The sequence below is a fragment of the Hyaena hyaena genome, unplaced genomic scaffold, assembly GCF_003009895.1.
Source record: "Hyaena hyaena isolate Hyena2069 unplaced genomic scaffold, ASM300989v1 scaffold_255, whole genome shotgun sequence".
NCBI lineage: Eukaryota > Metazoa > Chordata > Mammalia > Carnivora > Hyaenidae > Hyaena > Hyaena hyaena.
The window spans coordinates 2,098,273-2,123,594 of NW_024080888.1; the positions used below are offsets into that span (position 1 = coordinate 2,098,273).

Genomic DNA, 25,322 nt, shown 5'->3' on the forward strand with positions numbered 1-25,322 from the left:
TCTCTGTCTCAAAAAATAAATAAACATTTAAAAAAATAGTTTTTAAATAAAATAAATAAATGTAATTGGAAATCAAACAAGATTTTAATGTTTAGACTTGTACCAACTCATAGTAATCTGGGATTTTAGTTTTAGCGTATGTTCCTAGCCACTATTACCTTGATGAATTCATTGCAAAGTTTTTAAATGTTTTAAATGTTTCATTAAAGGCCTGAAGAGCAGATATAAGAATTCTCTAGGTTGGAAAAACATATCTGAAACAATTTTGTTTAATGCTTGGTATTTTTCTATAAATTTATTTACATATTACAAGTTCTCCTAAGTATTTTAAGCAAAAAGACACATTGTACTCAGTTACTTACAAGCCCCCAGATAAGGTGAACGCCCTCTAGAGATGGAATTAGAAGTTGCCCATCTCTATACATAGCAGATGTCTTTGGAGGAATAGAATTTGTTGTCTGAATTAGCCAACAGGAGAAAAGAACAAAAGATATATATGTCTGTGTGTGTGTGTGTGTGTGTGTGTGTGTCCCTTTCTGTTAAGACCACATCTTAAATGAAAATTGAGGCATGTATAAGAATATTTATGGTGGAAATATAACTCAGTATCTTTAAAATATACTCTGACCCAAAATATCAGAATGTATGATTACCTTGGCTGCATATGTATATCCTCAAGGAAAAATCGATCTTCAAATTCCGGTTAAGACTAAATGAAAATGAAACTATGGCATATGATAAAGATAGGCTAAAATGTAAAAGGCAATATTCATTCATTCAACACATGTTTGCCAGGAGCTTTTTATATACAGGCTATTCATTTCACTAGGCACTTGGGGTATATAAATGAGCAAAAGTAGATAAAAGTGCTGCAGTCTTAGAGCCTGCATTCCAGCAGGGGAAGATAATCAATATCTAATGCTCATAATAAGTAGATAAATGTTGCAGTATTTTATTTATTTTTTTTTTACATTTATTTTTGAGAGACAGGGAGAAACAGAGCGCAAGTAGAGGAAGGGGCAGAGAGAGAAAGAGACACAGAATCTGAAGCAAGCTCCAGGTTCTTAGCTGTCAGCACAGAGCTCAACGCAGGGCTCGAATCCACAAACCTGAGCTGTAGTCGGACTCTTAACTGGCTGAGCCACTCAAGTGCCCCAAATATTGCAGTATTTTAAAAGATGATTAGTGCTATGAAAAAAAATAAGCATAATAGAATTTTTGAAGTGACAGAGAGTAGAAGTCAGAAGACTTGAAATTTAACAGTAGCCTATTCTAGAGGGATCTCACTCATGCACAAAGACCTCAAGAAGCCCTATGTGATCACCTTACTTCTCTAAACTCCCCTCCTACTCAGCTCCAGCTGGCACGCTGAACTCTTCACTCTTCCCCCACAAGCTCCTGCCTTTGCACGGGCTGTGCCCTCTGCCTGGAGAACCAAGAATGAGGCAAAATGTTCCCAGTGCCCTGAGGTGTAAAACAAAAAACAAGCTGCTACAGAAGATGAGAGACTGCACAGTGGCTTTTGGTTAATGTTATCAGAGAAAGTCTTAGGGAGGAATTACCTTTCAAAAATGCTTTTCAGATGTACTCACTTGCTGTCTTTTATCTGCATACAGAATGAGTTTATTTGTACCTCACCTTCTTATGCTCTGGGAGGCAGTAGAATTTGGGAATCAGACTCACTGGTTTTGAATTCTAACTCTTCCACTTATTGAACATGAACGTTGGGCAAGCTAGATTTTTCTGAGCATCAGTTTTCTCATCTGTAAAAATGAAGATAAACCTTTGAGGCTTGTTGTAAGAAAAGTGACATACAAAGTCTAGCAAATGATAATGAAGACAGGACACCAGTCTGGACAGGGAAACAAATGAGATAATGAAGGACATTTTTAAAACTCTGCTAAGGAGAGTATATCTTATTTTACAGGTAATGGAGAACCATTAAATTGTTTTGCACAGAGAAGTGTCATATCTCTATGTTTATTTTAGAAAGATAACATTAGCAACAAGTGGAGGGTAAGTTTTTGGAATTGATGAATCAAGAGTAGGTACAGTAGTGTGATAATGCACTGAACAATTAGTTCAGGAAAGCTGGGTAGTGTTTGAAGAGGTGGTTTTGATAACTCGCAATTAGAATATGCATTCTAATCTTTATATCTTTACATTTAGTTAATTCTCATCATATGGACAAAATTAATTAACCATTGTTATTGATGTTTGACTCAATTTCATAGATTTGGCTTTAGGCCATCCTTGGATTTATTGTCGGAGGGATGTATATAATTTGAAAACCAGCTGGTAGAGCTACGAGGAATAGGAAAGGGGAGGGGGAAGAATCATCTGATAAACAGGAGTCAGAGAGTCTGGGAAAAGAAACTTAAGTAAACTTTTTTTTTTTTTTTTTTTTGGTGGCCCAACAGACATTACTTTAAAAAGCATTTTTCAGCTGTTGACTTTGAATTTTTTTTTAAGGTTTTTTTATTTATTTCTAGGAGAGAGAGAGAGAGACAGCGTGAGCAGGGGAGGGTCAGAGAGAGAGGGAGTCACAGACTGAAACAGGCTCCAGGCTCCGAGCTGGCAGTCAGCACAGAGCCCGACGCGGGGCTCGAACCCACGAACCGCGAGATCAGGACCTAAGCGAAAGTCGGACGCTTAACCGACTAAGCCACCCAGGCGCCCCGCAGCTGTTGACTTTGAAAAATAATTACACTGCCTACCTTGGAGCTTGTAGATAACCAGCATGGATAAGGAAATTATGGTTTCCTTTATCTAATTTCATGGCCAGGCTAACTTCTTGCATAGCAAAGAGCAGATGGAAAGAGTATAGAAGGATAAATCAGCATAAATCCATCATCGCCGAGAGAAAAGCTTCAGCACGTGCGAGTGTTCAGTTTTGCCTAGTTGAGGAGCACCAGCTTTTAATTTCTTTATTACTTGTGAATAGGTAATACATTTATGTAGTTTAAAATCCAAAAAGTACAAAAAGGTTATAGAGTGAAAAGTCTTCCATGCATCCTATCCCCCAGGCACCCAGTTCCCCTCCTCTGATAGTAATTTATTTATTGTTGCAGAGATATTTTATGTATATACAGACAAAAGGTTTTTCCCTTCTTAATGCATATTAAACATACTGCTTTGTATCTTAAGACTTTATAAATTATCACTGGATTTTTGTTGTTTAATTGTTGCTTAATATATTTGGGAGATTGTTCCATATCAATACATAAAGAGTTTCTTCTTATTAAATACGGGTGCTTAGTATATCATTATATGAAAATGCCGTAAGTTTTATAACTGACTCTCCCTTCTAGTGGACATTTAGATTGCTTCTAATCTTTATTTCATGAAATGAATAACCTTGCACATATTATCAATGAGTATTTGTTTATTTTTCTCATAAAGTAAATGCCTAACATGGAATTGCTGAGTCAATGTGTATGTGACCTTGTATTTTTTTTTTAAAATTTTTTTTTAATGTTTTATTTATTTCTAGGAGAGAGAGAGAGAGAGAGACAGCGTGAGCAGGGGAGGGTCAGAGAGAGAGGGAGTCACAGACTCTGAAACAGGCTCCAGGCTCTGAGCTGGCAGTCAGCACAGAGCCCGACACGGGGCTCGAACCCACGAACCGCGAGATCATGACCCAAGCGAAAGTCGGACGCTTAACCGACTAAGCCAGCCAGGCGCCCCAGTGACCTTGTATTTTTGACAAGTATTGGCAAAGTATTCTCTATAGAAGTACTAATTTGCAGTTTCACAGGTAGAATATGAAGAGCACTATCTCTAACAGGAGAACAGAAAATATATCATCAATTCCTAGCTAGCTGGAATAAGTCCAAAGTCTCTTACATCAACTCACAGGTGTTCATTCTAAAGATGTTCCTTACTATCAAAGGTGAATATGCTTATCTCCTAGATCAGTGGTTTTCACCTGGCGACAATTTTGCCTCCCAGGAGCCATTTGGCAGTGTCTGCAGACATGTTTGATTGTCACAAATGGAGGGTGATGATGTTGCTGACATCTTGTGGGTAGAGGCCAGAGATGCTGTGAAACATCTTACAGTGTACAGGACAGTCCACCCCTCTTTCCCTCCCCCACACATTTACCTTGTCTAAAAAGTCAGTGGTGCAGAGGTGAGAAACTGTCTTAGATAAACATCTACTTCCTCTTCATCACCGTAAACACATCTTATAAACCTTAGGGTTCTTCACTCTCTCTAACCTAAGGTCTGTGCCAAATAAAATGATATGCTTCCGTCGTGCATTTGTTTTTCATTTTTGGTTTCTGTTACATCTGTTGTATTGAAATTAATGATGTCAGGAACTTTAAGCTCCTCAAAAATGTGACTGTATCTTATTTATATTTGTATCCTGAATATCTGTCACAAAGAAGGCACTCAGCTGATTAAATCAATGAATGAATTTAACACAGTACTTCCTAATTATTTTAATGTCACTTAAGGGTCTTTTCAGTCAAAGACCATTCTCTTTTACTCTTGCTTGCTTCACCTTTCTATTAATTTCTAAATGTCTGTTTTTCTTTAGACTTATATAGACAATATTTTCTAGCCTACAAAAAAAAGTACCAGGAAATGTCAATTGAATAAAAAATATTGGCCTTTCCCCTGATTTGAACTACTGTATATACAGTTTATTACCACAGCATTAGTCACTTTATTATATAGTATCTTGCTCATTTATAACTTCTGACTGAATTTGTCTTGTCTCCTCAAATGGATTGAAATCTCCTTAAGGCCAAAATTAAAACTTTCAAGTACCTCATGATACCTAAAACAGTGTTTTACACACTGTAAAGCAGGAGAGTGACTGGTTGTTTGATTCTTTTTTTTTTTATGTTTATTTTTATAATTTTGAGTGAGAGTGCGCCGCACCAGCAGGGGGAGGGGCAGAGAGCGAGGTAGACACAGAATCTGAAACCGGTTCCAGTCTCTGCGCTGTCAGCACAGAGCCCCACGTGGGAGCTGAACCTAACAACCCGGAGATACTGACCTGAGCAGAAGTCGGTGGGTCTTTTAACCCACTGAGCTACCCAAGCGCCCCCAAAGAATATGTATCATTCCTTCTTTTTTTTTTTTTTAAATCACAACTCACTGACCAAACCCAAAGAAGATTCTCCGCAAAACAACCCCGTTCATTCTGGAGAGCAGAGCACTCGGAGACACTTAGGTCCTCCCTACAAACAGCAAAAAGGCAGCGTTGTGCACAAGCCCCAGAGACGAGGCCCTGAGGAATCCATCTACTTCCTAATTTGCCTTCTCAGGGGTTTCCCTGCTCTCTAGGAGCAGAACAGCCCCAACTGACCGGCTCCACATATGGCTTTTTTCCTATTTCCTTCACCGCAAGTACTGCCACCAGGCACGTTCCCATCGTTCAACATGATTAAAGACGCAAGTGTGCAAGGAGGGGCTCCTGGCCCCTGTCTGACATGAGCTAAAAGCAGAAATCACTAATAAGCCTTCAGCCTGCAACCGGGCCGCAAGGGTCCCCGCTTAGGCTCCCCACTCGCATAGGGAGGTGCCTTTGCCAGAGGGAAGGCAGGTGGAGCGGAGGCCTGGTTTTAATGAGCTCGGCCGGTGCGTGAGGGGAAGTGCGGCAGCCCGGGGAAAAGGCTGCCGGCCGCTCAGCAAGGTCAGAGGCCCCGAGCAAGGACAAGAATACTTGTTTGTAAGGCCGAGTGGCGCTAAATATATCCTGATAAAATTGGGATGCGGGGCACCTTTGATCATATCTCACCCAGGATTTTAAAATGCAAATGCAGAGCACTTATTTTATTGCTAATAGCGTGTTGTTTAACCGTTAGTTAGCCTCGAGATCCTGTTGCATTTGCTTTGCAATTAAAATATGCTCACAGTTGAAGTCCTTAAGAGCGGACCTGCGAAAGAGGAAAACATTCAGGTTTGATATTTATCAGGTAAACCGAGTAAATGAAAAGAGCCACCTTAATTAGAGAAGGGAGGAAATAACAAAAAAAAAGTATTTTAATTATGTTTCCCCAGAAGAGTTCAAGTTAAAGGAAAAAAACTTATTTTAGACATTTTTAAACAGAAACGTTGATATTTAGATATGAGTTATCTCCGCAGGTAGGAAAATGGAGCTTTCGAGGGGTTAATTTTTCAAGGTTATTGAAACCTGAGTCTTGATTTTGCTGAGAAAGAACCCAAAAGTTCATGTCTCACATATGATCTGAAAAGAATAGACCTCATTCTTCTGTTAATTTTTGAATTACCTAAGAGTTTCCTCTTCAAATGATAGTCTTTAGACTGGGGTTGGGGATATAAAAAAGTCAACATTTCTGCTAGACCAGTTAAGACAGACGCACTATAAAAATATATTGCATAGATCGTGCCTCCTCTGGTAAATGATGCCAAATAATAATTTTTTTAAATAATAATAATTCATGATTATCTGTTATCTTCCCAAAACTATGTTAAGTATTTAGCTTATTTCCTTTAAATGCTATAACAACAATGTGAGGCAAGTAAATTTAATTTTGTGGAAATGTTGCAGGGGTTTTTCGGTTTTGGTTTTGGTTTTGGTTTACCTCAGTACCCAGGTTCGTTGTCTAGTGCTTCAAAGAATGAAGAGGTGGACACAAAATAAAATAAAAGCAGCAGGCAGAAGTTTATTAGAGTATAAGATTAGAATGTAAAAATAGTATGAAAGCTCTCTTTAGGGAGAGTGGACATTAGAAAGTGAATGCCCACAATAATAGGCAAGAATCCTTGTTTTATAAGATTCTGATCACTCCCCCTCCTTCCTTCTCAGGTCCTACCCCTGTTGGCTGGATCACTCTAGGTGCTGGATGGTCCATTCCTGTTTGGCCGGATTCCATTGTATGAGGGGTTGTCTATGGCCAGACTGTGGGTCATATGTTTTATGGCCTACTACTTACTTTCCGTTAGGTCTTTTGTCAAATTCCTGAGGGGAACCTAAGGGAGAGTAGGTGGTGTCTGTTACATTCTTAAGTGGAACGTTACCCCAGGGGGGTTTGCTGTGGTCAGAAACTTCCAGAATTGTTCCCAAATATGTGTTTTTCCCCACCCAGGAAACTCAGGTCTTAACCTTTCCCTCTTTGCCTACTGAATCCTATCTTTTCCTATCGTAAAATTTTTTTCTTAGATAAAAGCATATTAATGGATGGTCTGGGAATGGTTTCCAGGCAGGAATCCCCTAAAATTTTCTACAAACACATGTGTGCACAAGTTTGTGTTTCTAGAGAGAAGGTCCCTAGTTTTTTCATCAGCTTCCCAGAAAAGTCTATGGGCCTTAACATGTTCAAATTGGATTCATCATTATGAAGAGCAGGAATGTTTATGTTGTCTAGTTTACCTCAGTTCGTCTGAATCAGTAAAATGGGGTTTAACGCTATGTGTTTTTGAGTTTTCTGTTGTTTCCTGTATTGTCTGATGAGGCTTCCTCCCCAGGTCATTGAGCTTGCCTCTATGAAAAGTTCTCTATTTCTCCCCTGTGTAAAACTGATTGACAACACAGACTCTGGACTCAGAGGGTCTGGATTGAAATCGGGTCTCTAACACCTGTTGCTTGTGTGGTCTTGCCTCAGCTTCCAGATCTGCAAAGTGGAACTCATAATAAGTTTATCATTATAGTTATTCTGAGGATTAAATAAATTCACCTACAGAACTGTGTCTAGAATATAGAAAGTAAAAAAGTAAGGGCTTGCTGGGCCATGTGATTCTTCCTGTTGTGAATTTAGAAGCCGCCTGTTCAAATTTTGTGTTTGATGAAAGAGAGGGTATCTACTTGGGTTTCCTGCTTACGAGGTTTTTATCTGGCCCTGCTTACGGTGGAATTCAATGAGATAATAAGCCATGCATTTGTTTTTCTAGAACAACATGGAACAAAAGAACTGAATGGGGAGAAGGATGCAGCTTGTTTCTCCTGTGCCTTTATTAAAGTAACCATTAGGGTTCAAAACCTACCTGGCACTGTCAGTGGCACTGAGCAAAGCAGCCTTCTTGTCTCTTCAGCCATTCTGATTTGCTTTAGATGCAATTCTAAGGGAAGAACCAATTTTTCAGCAAGTATCTTTGAAGTACATTTGAGGCAGCTGTTACTGTGAAGGTATGAATTTTTAAAGAAAGAACGAACTGCTTTTCCTAGCTTGTGGGTGTTTCTTGGGATTGAATCGCCTCTCCTTAAAACTGTGCATTAGCACAATCTGCTGGGCTCAGAATACAAATATCTAGGCAAAATTTTTTGATTAAAGGGAGCAAAAAAATCAGGTTGAATAGGATGCCAGATGACATTTTTTTCTTTATCCTTTTCTTGCTTTTTTTTTTGTTTTTTTTTTTTAATTTTTTAAATTTATTTCTAGGAGACAGAGAGAGAGACAACGTGAGCAGGGGAGGGTCAGAGAGAGAGGGAGTCACAGACTCTGAAACAGGCTCCAGGCTCTGAGCTGGCAGTCAGCACAGAGCCCGACGCGGGGCCCGAACCCACGAACCGCGAGATCATGACCCAAGCGAAAGTCGGACGCTTAACCGACTAAGCCACCCAGGCGCCCCTCTTTATCCTTTTCTTAAGGATTAATGGTCTCTTACCTCTTGCCTCACTGTTCTTCAAGGGTCTTTGCATCATCCATCTGAAGGCTAAAATCTGCTGTCAGGTATCTGCAGGCAGAGGTATCACCAAGGTCCCTGTAACACTTGCCTAAAATGTCACTGAAGAGATGCGATGACATCCTGAAGTCCTTGTTCTAGCAATGCAGCAGTTCTGAAGTAGGCAAAGGTAGTTGCTGTGCACAAGATTATCACCATGACCTGCCATGTGCTAGCACCATGCCAGTCCAGGACTGCCAAGCCTCTCTCCATTCTTTCCGTCTAATGCTCTTCCCACCAGAGCAGCTTTGGAGCAAATCACAAAGGGCTAAGATTCCCTGCTGCTTGTCTTATTAAGCGTGGGTGTCTGTTATGAAAATAGGCAGCATGTTATAGTAGTGGAACCCACTATTTTCGGGATGAATGGTGGCAGTGTCAGCCTTCAGCAAGCCAAGCTTTTCATAAAGTGACCAGTTATGAACGTCATGGTAGTGTGTGTTAATGTCATGCAGGCTGATCTTGAGTTGCAAATATATGTATGTATGTATTTTTTGTCTTGCTTTGCATTTTCTTTCCAGAGTTACAGATAATAAGGAAGCATACAGAAAAAGCCCAGGCATTCGCACCCATTAAAATTCAGTTCAATAGGCATTATAGGTATTCAGCCGTGAGTAGGGTACTTAACCTCTGGACCTCAGTTTCCTTCCTGTAAAAGGTGGATAATATTTACCTTGCAGGCTTGCTGCATTGCTGCAACAAGGCCTTCAATCCTTGCTCATGATTTTAAGGGCAGAGAGACCAAAGACACCTGCTATTAAGAATCTAGTTCCCATCCAACTTAAAGACAAAAATCAGAGATACCATTAGCTCCTGTCCAATTTATGGCCAATTCAGAAAGAATTCCTATTGCTACCGAGAGTCTCATAAGAAAATCGATATTCACCAATGCAGGTGACAAAGATTCCCTCTTTGACCAACTTCAGTTAGGCTCCTCTGAGCCCTCTTGTTGACTAGGCCTTGGTCTTGGGCTTCTAGCTGTTCTTGTAGAGTCCAGTTTTAGCAAGAATCCTGCTAAGCCAGTTTAGAGAGAATCCTCTCACCCTTTATATCTGATATCCTCAATAACAGATCAAATTTCTCACCGTCCCACCATCCCCTAGTTGGTATCTGATCAATTGGCCGGCATTCAGCACGTGTCCCTGTATCTTTGATTTCTTCTCTTAGTAATTTTGCATCCACTTATGCCCCGCTAAACATCAAGGTTTTGAAAAGAAGCTAATCCTCATAAGATGTTTCATATGTGCCAAGATGCTGTTTGTTCTAAATGTTAAATGTATCCCTCACAACATCCCAGTGAGGCAGTACCATGATTATTATTTTCTCCAATTTATAGATTAAATGGGTTCCTTGAGCAGTTAAGTTAACTTGCCCAAGCACACAGAGCTACAGTTAGCTAGTGGAACTGATACTCTAATCCAGGAATTCTGACCCCAGGGTTCACATTCTTAAAGATAAGCCCAACTGCCCTTAAAGGACTAAAAATTAGGTTGGGAAGTCTACTCTGTTAGTATTTTTAAACCAAAGTTCTCAAATATGGCTGCGCAGGCAAGTAATATAAACCAGGAAAGCAAGGTAGGTGGGGGATGGGCCACCTGGAAAGGCCATGCTCATCAAGGTAGGCAGCCCTCACCATCACCATCTAGTGATTGCTTCCTAGAAATGCATACCTTCTGAGTTTTTAAAGATTAGCAAAAAGAGGGAAATCTGGCTTTTTATGAAAGGTCTCTTCAATTTATAAAACAAAAAAAGAAAGGAAAAGGAAGGAGGAAAGAGAGGAAGGGGAAGAAAGGGAGAGAAGAGAAGGGGAAACTGTGCAGTTTGTCTCTCTGTCTGTCTGTCTCTCTCTCTCTCTCTCTCTCTCTCTCTCTCACACACACACACACACACACACACACACCCCTGCAGAGATTCATTCAGTCTGTGGACTACCTGTTAGCAATTTCCTTTTTAGAGGTTATTAAATCTTATCATAGTGGACTCAGCTTGATTTTAAAGATATATATTCCCTACTCTAAACCACAAAGTAAGTACACTTTTAAAATACCCTGTTTGTCTAACCTATTGGAGACTATAGATTTCTGCTTCTAGTTGGAGCGGGGAGGGGAAAATGTTCCTAGGTACATGGAGATGCTGTGACAATTATTTTAGCAGACATGACTGAGAAAGTCTTGATTTCCTATCTATCCATGAGTCAAGAGTTTTCAGATCACAGGTATGAGCTACGAATCTGGTTTTTCTTCTTGATTCCTTTTTTTAAGTTTATTTATTTTGAGAGGGAGAGAGAAAAAAAATACAAACAGGGGAGGGAAAAAGGGAGAGAGAACCACAAGCAGTCTCCAAGCTGTCAGCACAGAGCCGATCTGAGGAACCTGGAGATCATGACCTGAGGTGAAATCAAGAATCAGACTCTCAACTTACTAAGCCTCCCCAGTGCCCCTTTCTCCTTTATTCCTGAATCTATAGATAATTTTGCCTCTATTAACAAAGTAAACAAAAGGAAACACCTTTTCTAAGTTAAACTACTATAATCAGCTAGATACCTGTGGAAAATGAAAGTAAATGAAGTGAATTCTCAGAGCTTTATGAAATGTCATCTTTTTCTAAGTCTTTCAGCTTCAGTTGCTGAACTTTGAGCTGCTTATATTTCACAGCCCTCCAAGTTTCTCAGCTCCAGCTATATAACACAAGAGATGTTCTATATTCCTGGCTTTATGAAAGCTTCCAGCTTTTGTAGCAGGTGTCCAATATACTTGTTTTTAATTGTCTAACACTGAGTTACAGATAAAATTTCATGAATAAGATACAACCATTTTTTTCTTACTTTCAAAAATAGCACTCCTTTACATTGTGTTTTGATTAATATTTCATGGGTTAAAATTTGCTACTATTTTGAAGTTTGGCAAGGCCTTAATAATAGCCATTTGGGAGGGAAATTGGGCTCAATTAACACCTTTTTATGCACAAGACTTTGCACTGTCTCCTGTGGAGTGGAAAGAATCAATAAGCTTGTCCCCTTCCCTCCTGGAACTTGAAGTACTTTTGGAGAAATAAGACATTTATATAAGTAACAAAATTACAAGAACAGCACATAGGAAGGACCCAGATGACCACAGCTGTATGATTTTTTAAAGGAGAGGAAGACATTATGGCTTGAAAGCTTTAGAGGCCTTCAGAAAGGAAATGAGATTTAAGTGGAGCCTTGAAAGATGGGTAGTCTTGGGGCCCTGGGTGGTTTAGTCGGTTAAGCGTCCGACTTACGCTTAGGTCCTGATCCCGCGGTTCGTGGGTTCGAGCCCCGAGTCGGGCTCTGTGCTGACTGCCAGCTCAGAGACTGGAGCCTGTTTCAGTCTGTGACTCCCTCTCTCTCTGACCCTCCCCTGCTCATGCTGTCTCTCTCTCTCTCTCTCCTAGAAATAAAACATTAAAAAAATTTAAAAAAAAAAAAAAGATGGGTAGGCTTTTTGGGGATGAGGAGGGCAGACAGTGGAAGGAAAGGCATAATAAAGGCAGATGAGAAAGGGGCAGATGGGAATATGGGCTTGGTGCCCAGTAAGTGATTGCAACAGAAAACTCCAATAAGGAAGAAATGGAATATACACCTGGGGAAAGGCTTTGCATGAGCCAAAAGCATTTAAGACCAAGGATGGGAAGGGGCAACTGGGTGGCTCAGTCTGTTGAACATTCAGCTCTTGATTTCAGCTCAGGTCATAATCCCAGGGTCATAGGATCAAGCCCCACGTCAGGCTCCACATGGAGCATGGAGCCTGCTTAAGATTCTCATTCTCTCTCTTCTCTCCATCTGCCCCTCTCCCTCATGCTCTCCGACTCTCTCAAATAAAACTATAAATAAAATTCAGATTTTAAAAATTCAGTTTTTTCTCACCTTTCAGTACCTCCATCTCTCTTTTTCTGTCTTCTACTCCTCACACTCCCTCCATTTAAGACTTGGGGCACCTGGACGGCTCAATTCGTTAAGTGGCCAACTTCAGCTTAGGTCATGATCTCGTAGTTTGTGAGTTCAAACCCCACGTCAGGCTCTGGGATGACAGCTCAGAGCCTGGAGCCTGCTTCGGATTGTGTGTCTCCTTCTCTCTCTGCCCTCTCCTGCTCATGCTCTGTCTCTCAGTCTCTCAAAAATAAATAAATGTTAAAAAAAAGTTTTTAAGACCTAATATGCCTCATTCTAAATATTTTTAGAATTTATATAATCACATACAAACATGTCTTTACACATACACAGTCTGCTGTAGGTCAGTGTGTGTTTAAGTCAGAGTGTGTTTTAGGTCACTGTTTTACAACAAGGAAAATGTACATATTCTTTTCTTTACCTTGCTTTTCTCACTCAGCCATACCTTGGGGAAATCCCTCCCAAGTGAAAGTTTCAGCCCAATTAACCGTTTATTTTAATGGTTGCATAACGCTCTACAGTAGAGATTTGTCCTGATCTATTCTACTCCCACTATTCACGGAAATCGGTTTGTGTCCAGTTTTTTCTGCCCCTACAAATAGTACTTGAGTAAACATACTTGTATCTCTATCTATATATGCTGGTATTTTCTTTCTGTTGATAGAGTTGGGATCACTGAGTCGAGGACATGTGTCTTTTTAGCTTTAAAAGCTAAACTGCTTCCCTAAGAAAGCTGTAGCAAAATACACAATATGTACCTACAATTAATAAAAATGCTTCCTTTTACTAGGTCTCTCCAGGCCATAATGTTACAGCTCTTTTTTAAAAAGTCTTTGCAGGTGCAAGTGATGGAAAGTAAAATCTGGTTGTTACTTTATTTGCACTTTCTTTGACTACAGATGAATTTGATCATTTTTCCAAAAGCTTTTTGACTGTCATGTTTCCTATGTCGTGGGCTGCATTTTCATGTTCTGTGTCCATTTTTCCAAAGAACTATTTTCTTTCCCTGTAAATATTTAAGAGCTTCTGCTATATCACAGATATTTTTGCCTGTCCTCTAGGATTTTAAACACTTGTTTTTCAAATCTATTGTATTTGTGTATGGTATCTTTTGCCATACAAAACTTTTGGGTTTTATTCAATCACTTATGTTTATGGTGTTTCTTAGTTTCTGTATTTTCTCCCTGGCCAAAAGAAGCCTACCCTCTCTGCCCCTGGATTATATTTATGGGTCCTACATTTTCTTACAGGATTTTACTTATTTAATTACTTATTTTACATTTTAACTTTTAATCTATCTAAATCCATCTATTATTTATTTTTAGAGTTGGTATAAGATAAAGATCTAGCTTTATATTCTTCCAGATGCATAAACAGTTTGCTAGCTTCGTATATTAAATAATCCATCATTTTGCCACTAAATTGAAATGCCTCTCTTGTCATATATTAAATCCTCATTTATATGTGGATCTATTTCCAGATATTCTATTTCACATTATCTGTTTAGGCCTATTTCAATACTTAATGATTTGATTACAGTAGCTTTATAGGATTTTCGGATATCTGGAAAATCAGACTACACAAATGACTTTTGGGTAGTTATCAAATGCTTAGGTAAATATATTAAAAACCTATTTGCTAGACAGAAATGGGATGCACGCAGAAACTAATGTACCAAATAATACTTGTGTAATTAAGACTGTTTTTTGAAAATCTTTCTTCCTGTTTATAAAAAAAGATCTATTTTTTATATCAATGCATACGAGAGGAAAAGGTTTAATGAGCTTATAAGATCTTGTACAAATGCCAGTTGGTGTGTTTTCAACCCCTAACTGCTGTACCAAATTAATGATAATGTTTCCTTGATCCACAGATTGATCCCTCAGAGGAATCATCCCTGACTGCATCTCCACTCTGAGCTAAGACTGCTTCCCAGGTGGGACACTGTTCCAGGGAGAGCTCTGAGGTTTTCCTGAAGAAAAATTCCATGGGGACTGTACCTGACCCTTTGAGATCAGCTATAACTTCCTTGATCGCAGCTTCTGGAAAAGAAGAGGATCTAGGAGAAGTGCAGCCTGCCTCCCCTCGGCCTCCAGCAGCCCTCTTGTGTAAGAACACCAATGGCCTTTCCAGCGCTCCTGCAGAGCCAGACCTCAGCCCCAGGGCAGCTGCTGAGGTCCTGATGCAGGCCTTGGAGCATGAGACCACCCAGCCAGACATGTCTTCTCCTGGGGTCTTCAATGAGGTGGAAAAAGTGTCTCCTACATTCAGTTCTCCTGAGACTACCCAGCTGCCAGGAAGCAGCGAGCCCACAGCGCCAGCCCCGTGTTCTGCAGCAGGAAAGGATCTCACAGACGAAGCATTTACAATGCCAGCCAATCAGCACACCCACCAGGCCACCCCAAGTGACCAGCCCAATGCCAGCCCCTTGTCAGGACCTGAAGATACCCGGCTGAAAACACAGAGAGCCTCGGATGGGGACGTTCTTGAAAAACCTGAAAAGTCAAATTGCGCTGTGGGAAGCACCCTGGGCAACAGCAAAGACCAAGTGCCCTGTGGTTTTCCTTCTCAAGAAACAATGCAGGGAGTGCTGCAGACTGCAAATACAGCAGCCGACGTGTGCAGTAACGCCTCGTCTCCTATAGGCCAACCTGAAGGGGGAAGGCTGGGAGCCATATGTGACTCCCACACAAGGTCCTGTGACTCTGCTGCCAGAGAAGATGGATGTTCAGGGAACAAAAAGCCCTCGGCCACCACCTCAGACAACCAAGCCGTGACTTCTATGACACCTCAATCACCCCACCTCACTAGCAAAGTCTCCACGTGTCCTTCAGATCAGGTGTCGAGGTTCAAAGAAGCAAGTACAATGACCCACCAAGCTGCAGGTGAGGTCATGGAAGCTCCCGGCAAGGCCCTGCAAGACGCTGGGGTGCAGGCAGTGGCAAGTGTGGAGAGCAGATCTGTCTCCACCAGCCCCAGCATCCTCGCCGCGTTCTTAAAGGAAACCCCCATTCCTGAGCGTTTGGAGCCACAAGAGCAGCTGCGTGTCATCTGCCATGGCAGTGGCAGTGGGAGCCACACTTTGGAGCTATCTGACAACATCCACTCCCCCCGGGAGTCCGGTCTGTGCCCTGGCATCATGCCAGATGTGCGCATCCAGGCAGCGGCTGCTGTTTCCACAGCTCTCCAAGGGCAATGCAAATTGGTGAGCCTACCAGGTGAGGTCCTTAAGATCTCATCGATCACCGTGGCATCCGGAAATGCTCAGGATCTGTGGAAGGAAGATACGAGGTCCATGGGAATGACCCCAGCAAGGGAAGAGCCCCCCTCTGTACAGCTTTCCGGTGTGAATTCCAGATCCCTGAGAGCCAGCCCCACTGACCAGACTTCTAGCAGTGCAGGAAGTCAAACTGAAACAAATCATGAAGTGAGGAAAGCTGAAGGCAAGCCATCAGAGTTTGCAGTGAAAACCACAGACGGTCACAAAACAAACGCAGATTGCCAACTCTCTGACTCTTGTGGTCCTGCCAGCAAAGCAGACCAGTCCGGAAGCCCGGGTCCCACGGCTAAAGGAGATGCAAAAGAGAAGAAGCCTGTATCTCCTGAGACAGTAAAACAAGAAGGTAGGGGCACTGATATCCTTGATGCCAGAGCAAGGCCAGAGGGCAAAACCCTGCTGCTCAATCCTAAATCTCAAGAGAGCGGAGGCACTGGGTCCGCTGCCAGCTCTACACCCTCCCCAGTGAGGAAGGACCAGGAGGGCACCCTGGAGGAGAACAGACAGACCAAGACAGCCACCAGCCTGAGCCTGCCTTCCGATTCCATGGGGGACTCCAGTCCAGGTTCAGGCAAGAGGACCCCTTCTCGCTTGGCCAAAGCCAGCCCACGGCGGGCCAGCCGCGTCAGCGAGTTCCTCAAGGAGCAGAAGCTAAATGTGACAGCGGCTGCCGCCCAGGTGGGACTCACCCCAGGAGAGAAGAAAAAGCAGCTGGGCGCCGACTCCAAGCTGCAGTTGAAACAGTCAAAGCGTGTCAGGGACGTTGTGTGGGATGAACAGGGCATGACCTGGGAAGTGTACGGTGCCTCCCTGGACCCGGAGTCCCTGGGTATCGCAATCCAGAACCATCTGCAAAGACAAATCAGGGAACATGAGAAATTAATCAAAGCTCAAAACAGCCAGACCCGGAGATCCATTTCCTCAGATACTTCCTCAAATAAAAAGCTCAAAGGAAGGCAGCACAGTGTTTTACAGTCCATGCTGCAGAACTTTCGGCGCCCCAACTGCTGTGTTCGTCCTGCCCCTTCTTCTGTGCTAGACTGAAAGGAGCATGTATGGGAGCCCTTGTGTATATTTACGGTATTCCTAAGTGTCTGTGTATGTCAAAGCTTGCTTAGGTTTTTGTTTGTTTTAGTTTTGGTTTTTGTTTGGTTTTTTTTTTGTTTTTTTTTTTGGAGAAACAGGAAGACGAGCAAGAATTAACTATTGGAAGTTGCTGTTAAGAGTTTCTGGGTCTTTTGATTCGGTGTCCATAAATAAAAAATATCATTTCAATTTGAAAGAAAGAACAAGAGAAAAGAAGAAAGCTCCACTGAAGGTTAATGACCCTAATTAAGAGGAAATAATATTCACTGGATTTTTTAATATGATGTTACTTATAGAACTAGCACTATCATTAAATACGTCTAATTTTGTATTACTGCCTCAATTTATCACACAATGTGGTGTTTCCATTAAAATCCCTGCTTAATATTAAAACTAGCAAAAACACTGTTATACTTTTTAGTCATATTGCTATAAGAATGCTATCACCACATAAAATTTAAGTAAATGGTAAGAACTGTAATGTAAAACTGTGAAACAAATTGACTCTTCAGTCAGATGACATTAAGGAAAAGCATTTAAATGCACACAATACCAAATGAATTAATACTTGTCAACATCTGCGATAACTGTTTTGGTAAACCTTGTTATACTGTCAATAAATGTAAGAAAGTTGTGTTAGGAAAATTAGCTGAGCTTTCGAATATAAATACTGCCCACATAAAACTTGAATTTATATCTATATATTTTCCTGCACTGAAGGCAAAGGGACATCTCTATGATTCTGATGAGATTAAATTCCTGTTTCTTTAGAGGAAATACATGCAACTGAATTCTTGAAAGGGGGGTCATCAAATTATTAATAATACTAAAGTTTGTGTCGTGCAAGCGTTCTCCAGAAACATTTTGCTGAGAATGTTAAGGTTTCAGTAAGGAATTATAAACAGCCAATCACTCTCTTTTCTGTGTTGAAAAAAGGAAGTAACAAAAGCAGTGGGTTTAATTTCAGCTCCTATAAACAGGGTGCAGTTTGTGTTTTCCTTTTGACTTGCTTTGCTTGCGCAGTAGCTTCTAATGGAAAATGTAGTGAACAGCAAACAGAACATAAGCTTCCTCATGTTTTTGTAGGTAGACTCATATCATCTAGTTGCTTAAGTTTCTCATCTGTAGTAAAAAGTTAACCTCTGTGAACTTATTGATTTTAAGAGAAATACCATTGTATCTTATCATTCAAACCCAGTAGAAATAGAGGCCCTTACTAAAACATGGTTTGAGCTTCGAGCGGGCTGTAATTTTTGAGACCAGAGGCACCTGTTTGAGTTCGGCCCTCACTTGCCTTGAGAAGAGGAGTTTCCATTTGTACCCTAGTGTCTTGCAGGGCACTGGGCTGGGATGATCAGGTCCTGAGAGTTGGAGAGTGTGGAAGAGGGAGATGGGATGGAGCCCTGGAAAAGGTTCCCCTCCTAGATTCATCGTAGGGAGATCCTTCATCTGCGCCTTGCATTTAGAAAATCAAATTGTTAAACGTGAGAGGGATGCTCTCTGGTAGCCTTCTCTGAGCTTGCTCCCCTTGATGAACCAGAAAAGAGTGTCTGGCCATGTATTCTCTGGTGACGCATAAATGGCATTTGTGAGGTCAACTCACAATCTCTATTTTGGCTTTTTTTTTTTTTAAATATATATTCTCTTTTGCAGAATCTGAGCATATAGGGAAAAATCTTTTGTACCTGAACTTTAACACCACATGCTAAACTGGGCAGAACCTAAATTAGTAAATAGCCATTGATTTCTTTAAAAGCAAAAGGACCGTATATGAAGACTGCATAGATTACAGTCACAGCGCTCTTAGAGCCTAAGAATGGTAAAATCGCAGTGGTTACACTTGGAACTTAGAATGAATTTTTAAATATGGCACGCTTTTCCATTTCTTACCAATTGGCCTCTATTAAAAATACTACCTAAAGTAGAAATTACCATGAAATTACCAACCAAATTACTATCAACGATCAGAGATTTAGTCTAAAACTCTCTCTGGCCTCAAATACCCGTCTGTAGTAGTGTTCATTCATGTGGCTTCTGTGCTTTGCCAGGATGTCATGTCACTCCCACCCCTTCCTCACTGCCTGTCTCCCTCGCACGTTGGCATACATGCTGTGTACACACAGAGAATACCCTGTGTACACAGTAGCAGCTGTCAGCAGTACCCGCTCCAGATGGGTGGGCCCCAGGTAATCCTCTGCTGTGAAGTGGCCAGAACAGGCTGTTCCTGCATTAAAATAGGAGGAAAGGAAGAATTTAGCATCTGGTAGTAATATTTATTCTTATGAGTTTGGGGTAATCACGTGAATTATAAATCCTTAAGTTATAAATTTATAATTTACATTTATAAATTACAAATTTAAGTTTATAAATTGTAAATAGTTCAAGTTAAAAATGAGGCAGAGGCCTAAGAGAGTTGTAGAACTTTGTCTCACATTAAATAAACAGATGAAGAAAAGTACATTAAGTTACTTAAAACGAAATATAGGGTTGCAGTTGTGCCTCTCAAAGTCAAACTTAAGATCTGATTTAGTAAACTTGACTGGTTTTCTTTGGTACTGGAACTAGCCTTTCCTTCTTGATCTTTAATTATTTCATTTTTTACCTTTACTTCTACCACATTCTAGAGATTGTCACAAAAATGTACAAAACTTTTCTTGCTTCTTTGTGTATTGAATCTTAAAGAAGGAACAGCTTTTCAAAACAGTAATGAAATAGATCACCGAGTGGGTAAATAACGAAGCCTCCTGAAGTCAAGCTGTGCTTTTGCTTTATGACACTCCAAGTGCTCACACCATAAAAACCTTAATTTGAAAACTTTCCTTCACTTTGATCTGTGACAGAGCATTTACATTCAGCACATCACTCGTGACTCCTTAGGTTTGTTCAACAAAATGAAAGTAGAAAACAGTCTTTGTAGCAGATTCTTTGAATTCGTTGGGCTATTTCCTAGCCCTGCTGCACAACATACTAGTTTGAAAGTTGTTTGGGGCCTTCATTTCTTTTAGATGTTCCTGTTCCTTTTAAATGCTTTTTAGTCATTGAGATAAATGGAGGAAATAGAAAATATTTTTCAAACGAATACTATAAGAGAGATGAATTAGAACACAGTGTCTGGAAGATAATGAAATATTTAAAATGTTAAGAGGCTATATGGCTTACCCAGTGAATAGTAGAATTTCTAATTTAAATTGTTGATTTTTTTCTATTTTAATGACCATAAGAAGAATGTCATCGCTTGAGCTGTCATATGTTTATCTTCAGTGCTTTTCTAATTATGTCTTTCTGGATTATTGGCTTTGATGCCATAGACCAACTGCTCTACATTTAAGTTTTAGACCAGCAGCGTAAGTTGAACATTCTGTTAGGTCAGAGAAACCTTTTTGTTTGCATCCAAAATGAAATATTTATAAAATATATTAGTATGTTTTCCTATCTTGACAAGTTCAGCTATGCTGAATATAATTTGAATTTTTATGATTTCTTAATGTTTAGAATTGTCTGATAATTGGTACTTTGGATACCGGTATTCTTCATGTTATAGGTTACATATCAAAATTTAAACAAATTGTAGTGAATATGCATGTGTAAGATATACCCTAGAGGTTGAATTTTGGGACCAAATCCTTAATAAGAGCTTGTCCTTTTCAAGTAGAAAACAGAAGAAGGAAATGACTTTTGGTTGCATCCCAGAGTATCGAGGTTTTACTGTTTCTGGCTAATTCTAATGTTATTTCTCTCATTTCTAGGAGTTCCCATCATTCTGGGAATACTTGTATATACCCCATGAAGAATATAATATAACGTGACTTTAAACTTTGTTTACAGAGGATATATATGAGTATGCTGTTAATGTAAATTGTTTGGCCTTTGCTGTATCCACTGTTACCATTTTGCTGCCAAAATATGAGAAATTATCTTCTATTCCTCCTACATATTGTGCAAGTGTTAAAAAAGTTGTCCATTTCTAGTACCATATAATTCACTACATCTCTGGTCTACTTTTTAAGAATCAGTATAAAGAAAAACAATACATTAGGATAAGGTTTGCATATATGTATATGTGTTTTTACTGAAAATTGGGCACTTGTAGCCTTGCGTAGGCCTCTCGCTGCCTGATTCACTAATCATCTACGATGCTGCCATGGAGATGACGCTGTTTGCTCTCCCCTGCTTTGTCCTAAATGGTATTTGAGAAATGAGGCCTGTGAATTTCTCTTTGTGGTGATAACACAGTGAACTCTGTAGTATCTTGGGTAAATGAGCTGTCCGTCTTGTCCCCCCACCCCTGCTTTGTCTACACAGCGAATCAGAAGCCTTGTCCATGCCTGCTTCAGTGTTTGCTATTTTATATTGATATCCGAGCATTTTGTTTTCTGTTAGCAATGTTCTTTGATGCTGTGTGGGGCCCTTTTGGTTGAATCTCTCCAAATGTGGGTCGACTGCTGCCACCTGGCAAATAACAGGTGATACGCTAAATCTCCTGTTCATTCTTGTAACTATACCCTTGTTAACGGAATTCTGCAACTGGATGAGTAATTATAAATGCCATCTTTGCAGACACATGGGCTTAAGGATGTCTACAAAATTTTAGACATTTTTGCAAAAGGGGAAAAAATAGTATTGTAAATACTGAAACATTTCCATGAAATTTATCCTGCTCTTGGAAAAAAAAATTCTCCTTGGCTGCAGAAATGAGATAAACTTTATTTGCGATGACCAAGGACATAAATGAAGATGGATTGAGGTGGAAAAATTCTGTCTCACAAGTAATCAGTGACATCTGCCAGAGGTCATTACAGCTACTTTTAACTGTGAACACTCACCAGCTAAACTACTCACTTGCCACAACCAAATAACCTCTCAAAGTAAATCCAATACATCTGTACATATGTGTAGATAGAAACAACAAAAAAATCTTGAAAAATTATGCTATTAGTTAAAGTAAGGTGATGATAATTATAAAGAACATTTAAATAACCACGAGCCTTGGTGAAACAACTGTGGAGGCCAGAATGGTGCAACAAGATGTCATTCACAAGTTTGGTATTTTTTTAAGACCAGATATCTCAGATACTCATTGTGAGAATAAAGACTGTTGAAAATTAAATTAAAGCCAAGCAATAATGTGCCAAAAAGAGGCAGTTACACCAGCAAGTGCATCTATAAGGGCACACCATTATGTAATATGGTTTGTCCATGAAGACTGACTGTAACCCACAGGAAAAATAAGCAAAGGCATAATTTCTGCTTTCTTGCTAGAAAAATGTGTCTAGGAGCTCTATAAAGAGATACAGCCCTGGTGAACTTTAGTAGAGATATGGTTAACATCTCTGTCTTAATGCTAGCCAAGACGAAAAAGGAGTCAAAATGTCTTGCTAGTTTAAACTTCGCGATAGATCTAACCAGAAACTTTGTTGAAACAGAGGGGTTAAATATATGGTAGTTACTCTTCCTGGACACTTGCATGTAGGAAAGCAATTCAGTTAATTCTGCCTAGAGGATTACCATCCTTAGCTTGGAAAAAAAATGTGTTCCCAAATGTAAAATAATTAAAACATGAGTACTCATATCAAAAAGGGCCTCAAATAATGCCTTACAGAAAATGATATTCCAGATGGGCGTTGCTAAATAATAGCCCTTCATTGAGTATATTTTCAGTTCAAGATCAAAATCAATTGGCTGCAAAAAAATAAGTCATATTTTTTGCATTTTAGAAAATGATACTAATGACCACCAAGCATGATGAGAATTATGATGAGAAATACCCTAGTGATTTAAGTGTGTTAAGGAGAAATAAATGGGAGAGAAACTCTAACTTCTTTCTTGGTCTCTTATATTGCAAGGATGTCATCCACTGATTTGCAGGGTGAAAATGATGGCTTGCTTTTTAACATTACTGCTAGCATTAATCTTTGTTACTTTAAAAAATTAGATGGTCCATTCTTTAGCAAAACTTTTAAGTGGATAAACTTCTGTTTTATATCATTGCTTTAATAACACGTAAAGACTGTACACAGCAAACTATGTTGAATGGGTAGAAGGAGCTTACTCACATTTATCAGGATCTCTTAATGATTTTAGCTGAGATTCTTTAACGCTTATTTTAGGCCACATCTTTGAGTGGATTATTTTGCATAATGTTTTCCATCACATCTTAAAATGATGTTGGTAAATCAGAAGATTGCAGTATTATACATGCTCCTCAATCCCTAGAGAGAGAGGAGAGACTAATTTTTGTTTTAAGGACATCTGGAGACAGCTTTCCTGAGGCTGAGAAAGGTCAACAGGGCCAGAAACCTCAAGAAAGAAATACACTAATAAATTACTAAATTCCTAAATGTATTTATCTCTGCTGTACTAGTGTGTGAACAATACGTTGTGCATAATACTGTAGCTGGTTGTGGTATGTCAATATATTTTGTAAGTGTGTATAGTCTGTGAGTGGTTGGTTTTCTCTTTTTATGTGTAGCAAAAATATAACATGCCGTGTCCCATTTCAAAACCAAGTTCTGTCATCAGGTAGGCACATGTATGAAAATGAATAAAGTCAACAGAAGAGTGTGTATGTATTCAGTAACAGAATTTGTCCTTTCATTTTTGAAGGTCAGAAAGGGCTGTTTTGTGTGTGTGTATTTTTTTTTATCATTTCTGAGAGTAGGTAACATAATTATCACAAAGGCTGAATACATTGGCAATACACTGGCATGTTACTAAATATGCCGAGTTAATTGACCATGCCATTAGTCACAGGTAAGGTCAGTTCTTTGACCACCGGGATGATTTACATTCCTCACACATCCTCTCCATGTTAAGTGTGTGACTAGGATGTACATACTATGGGTGTGATTGTGTACATACCTTGTATGAATTAACCTAAATCCTCAAAGAGTTACAGGAAAGCAGGAAAATGAAACAGTTATTCAAAAGCCTCAAAAGGGCTAATCAATGAGTATTTTCATTTTCTACACGTAAAAATGTGTACATGGCATAACTGTAAATAGCTTACACACATAAAGGCATTTTATTCATACTGTTAATATTTAAATAAATCACAAATTAAAACAATTGAAAACCACACCTTTCCATGACTGTTCTGTTTTCTATACATTAATATGGGATCAAATGTTCCCCATTAAATGGTGTTATACTCCCTGGTAGCAGATTTGGTGCTTAGGAAAGCCCTGCCTCACTATGAAAATCTAGTTATTGCTATAGACTGGTACCTGAACAACCTTCAAAGGGTTAGTGCTGTTCTTTAAGCACCTAATTTTACATATGGAAATGATGAACACTGGGGAAAATCAGTTATATTTTATAGGCTCCATTTGTACATTTATTAGTGTGTTTATTTGCACAGGCTGACAAAAGCTCTACCATTTTTTTAGAGATCTATTCCTAGATTTCAAAACAGTATATGATCCCTTGAAGAGGAAAATGATTGTAGGCATTCTCTTGAGATGAGCTAAACAATGTTTAGCAACACCAAAGTCAAAGAGTAAAAGTTTTTTTAAAAATTACAGATGATGCTGGCAGGGTAATAGAATATGAGCATTTGGGAGTTCCTTAAAATGGACTCAAGTAAATTACTATTATTGATAACAGGTAATACTGTGCGCACCAGATAACAAGATTAGAGACATTAGCCACCAAATGTCAACACTGGACAACATTTGTCAACATCACAATTCTAATTAGGGAACTGATGTTTGAGTTTCTCTCGTTTTATCTAAAAGGAAATACGCTATTAGAGATCAAAACGTCTGACCTGGTTCCTAAAATCTAATATAATTTGACCCTGATTCCCTGACACTGAAACCTATGTTGCCTGGGTATTAGGTTGAAGATATAAATGGATATACAAGAGTTTCCATTAATAGAGAACCCCATGTGGCAAAGTGCAAATATAACCATTTCTCAGTAGAAAGTTAATAATATTTAATAGGTATTTATGTTTTGGAGAATTCATGTGCCATCTTTATATCTTAGATAAAAATGAAATGTTAACCAATCATAAGAACACTATAATTATAACTATAGCTGGCTGTGTTTTTAAACTACTAAAACCATACTTGTTTATAAAGAGCAGAGTATGTGAAGTCTTGATGTTTGTCAATATTTACTGTTGCTTAAAAGATAAATTCATGTGTTTTATTTGGATGGCGTGTATTAATTTAAATGCCACGCAGAAAAATTATAGCTATCAATGTGAAAATCATTTGTGTGTGTTAATACTCAGCTGAGAAAGACCAAAAGTGTAGTATAATGTTAAATCTCTGAAAAAAAAAACAGTAGTACTCAAAATGAAATTCCATTTATGAATGTATCAATATTAGAATCTAAATTTATATCTTTTCATGATGTCTACATATGAAAGTCATAAAGCGGTTTATTCAAAAAAGTCCCCATCCACCAGGAA

General features: G+C 39.4%; 1 protein-coding gene across 4 annotated transcripts in view; it reads left to right on the top strand.

Annotated features, from left to right (window-relative positions):
- The window catches only part of GPRIN3 (GPRIN family member 3), a 64,786-nt gene extending 41,305 nt beyond the window's left edge, over window positions 1–23,481 (top strand). For all 4 annotated transcript variants that reach the window (XM_039245378.1, XM_039245377.1, XM_039245379.1 and 1 more), the window contains one exon: window positions 14,417–23,481. In XM_039245378.1, coding sequence (XP_039101309.1) covers window positions 14,531–16,864 — 2,334 coding nt within the window. In that variant the 5' untranslated portion in view covers window positions 14,417–14,530 and the 3' untranslated portion in view covers window positions 16,865–23,481. The remainder of the gene's footprint in view (window positions 1–14,416) is intronic.
- Window positions 23,482–25,322: the final 1,841 nt, after the last annotated feature.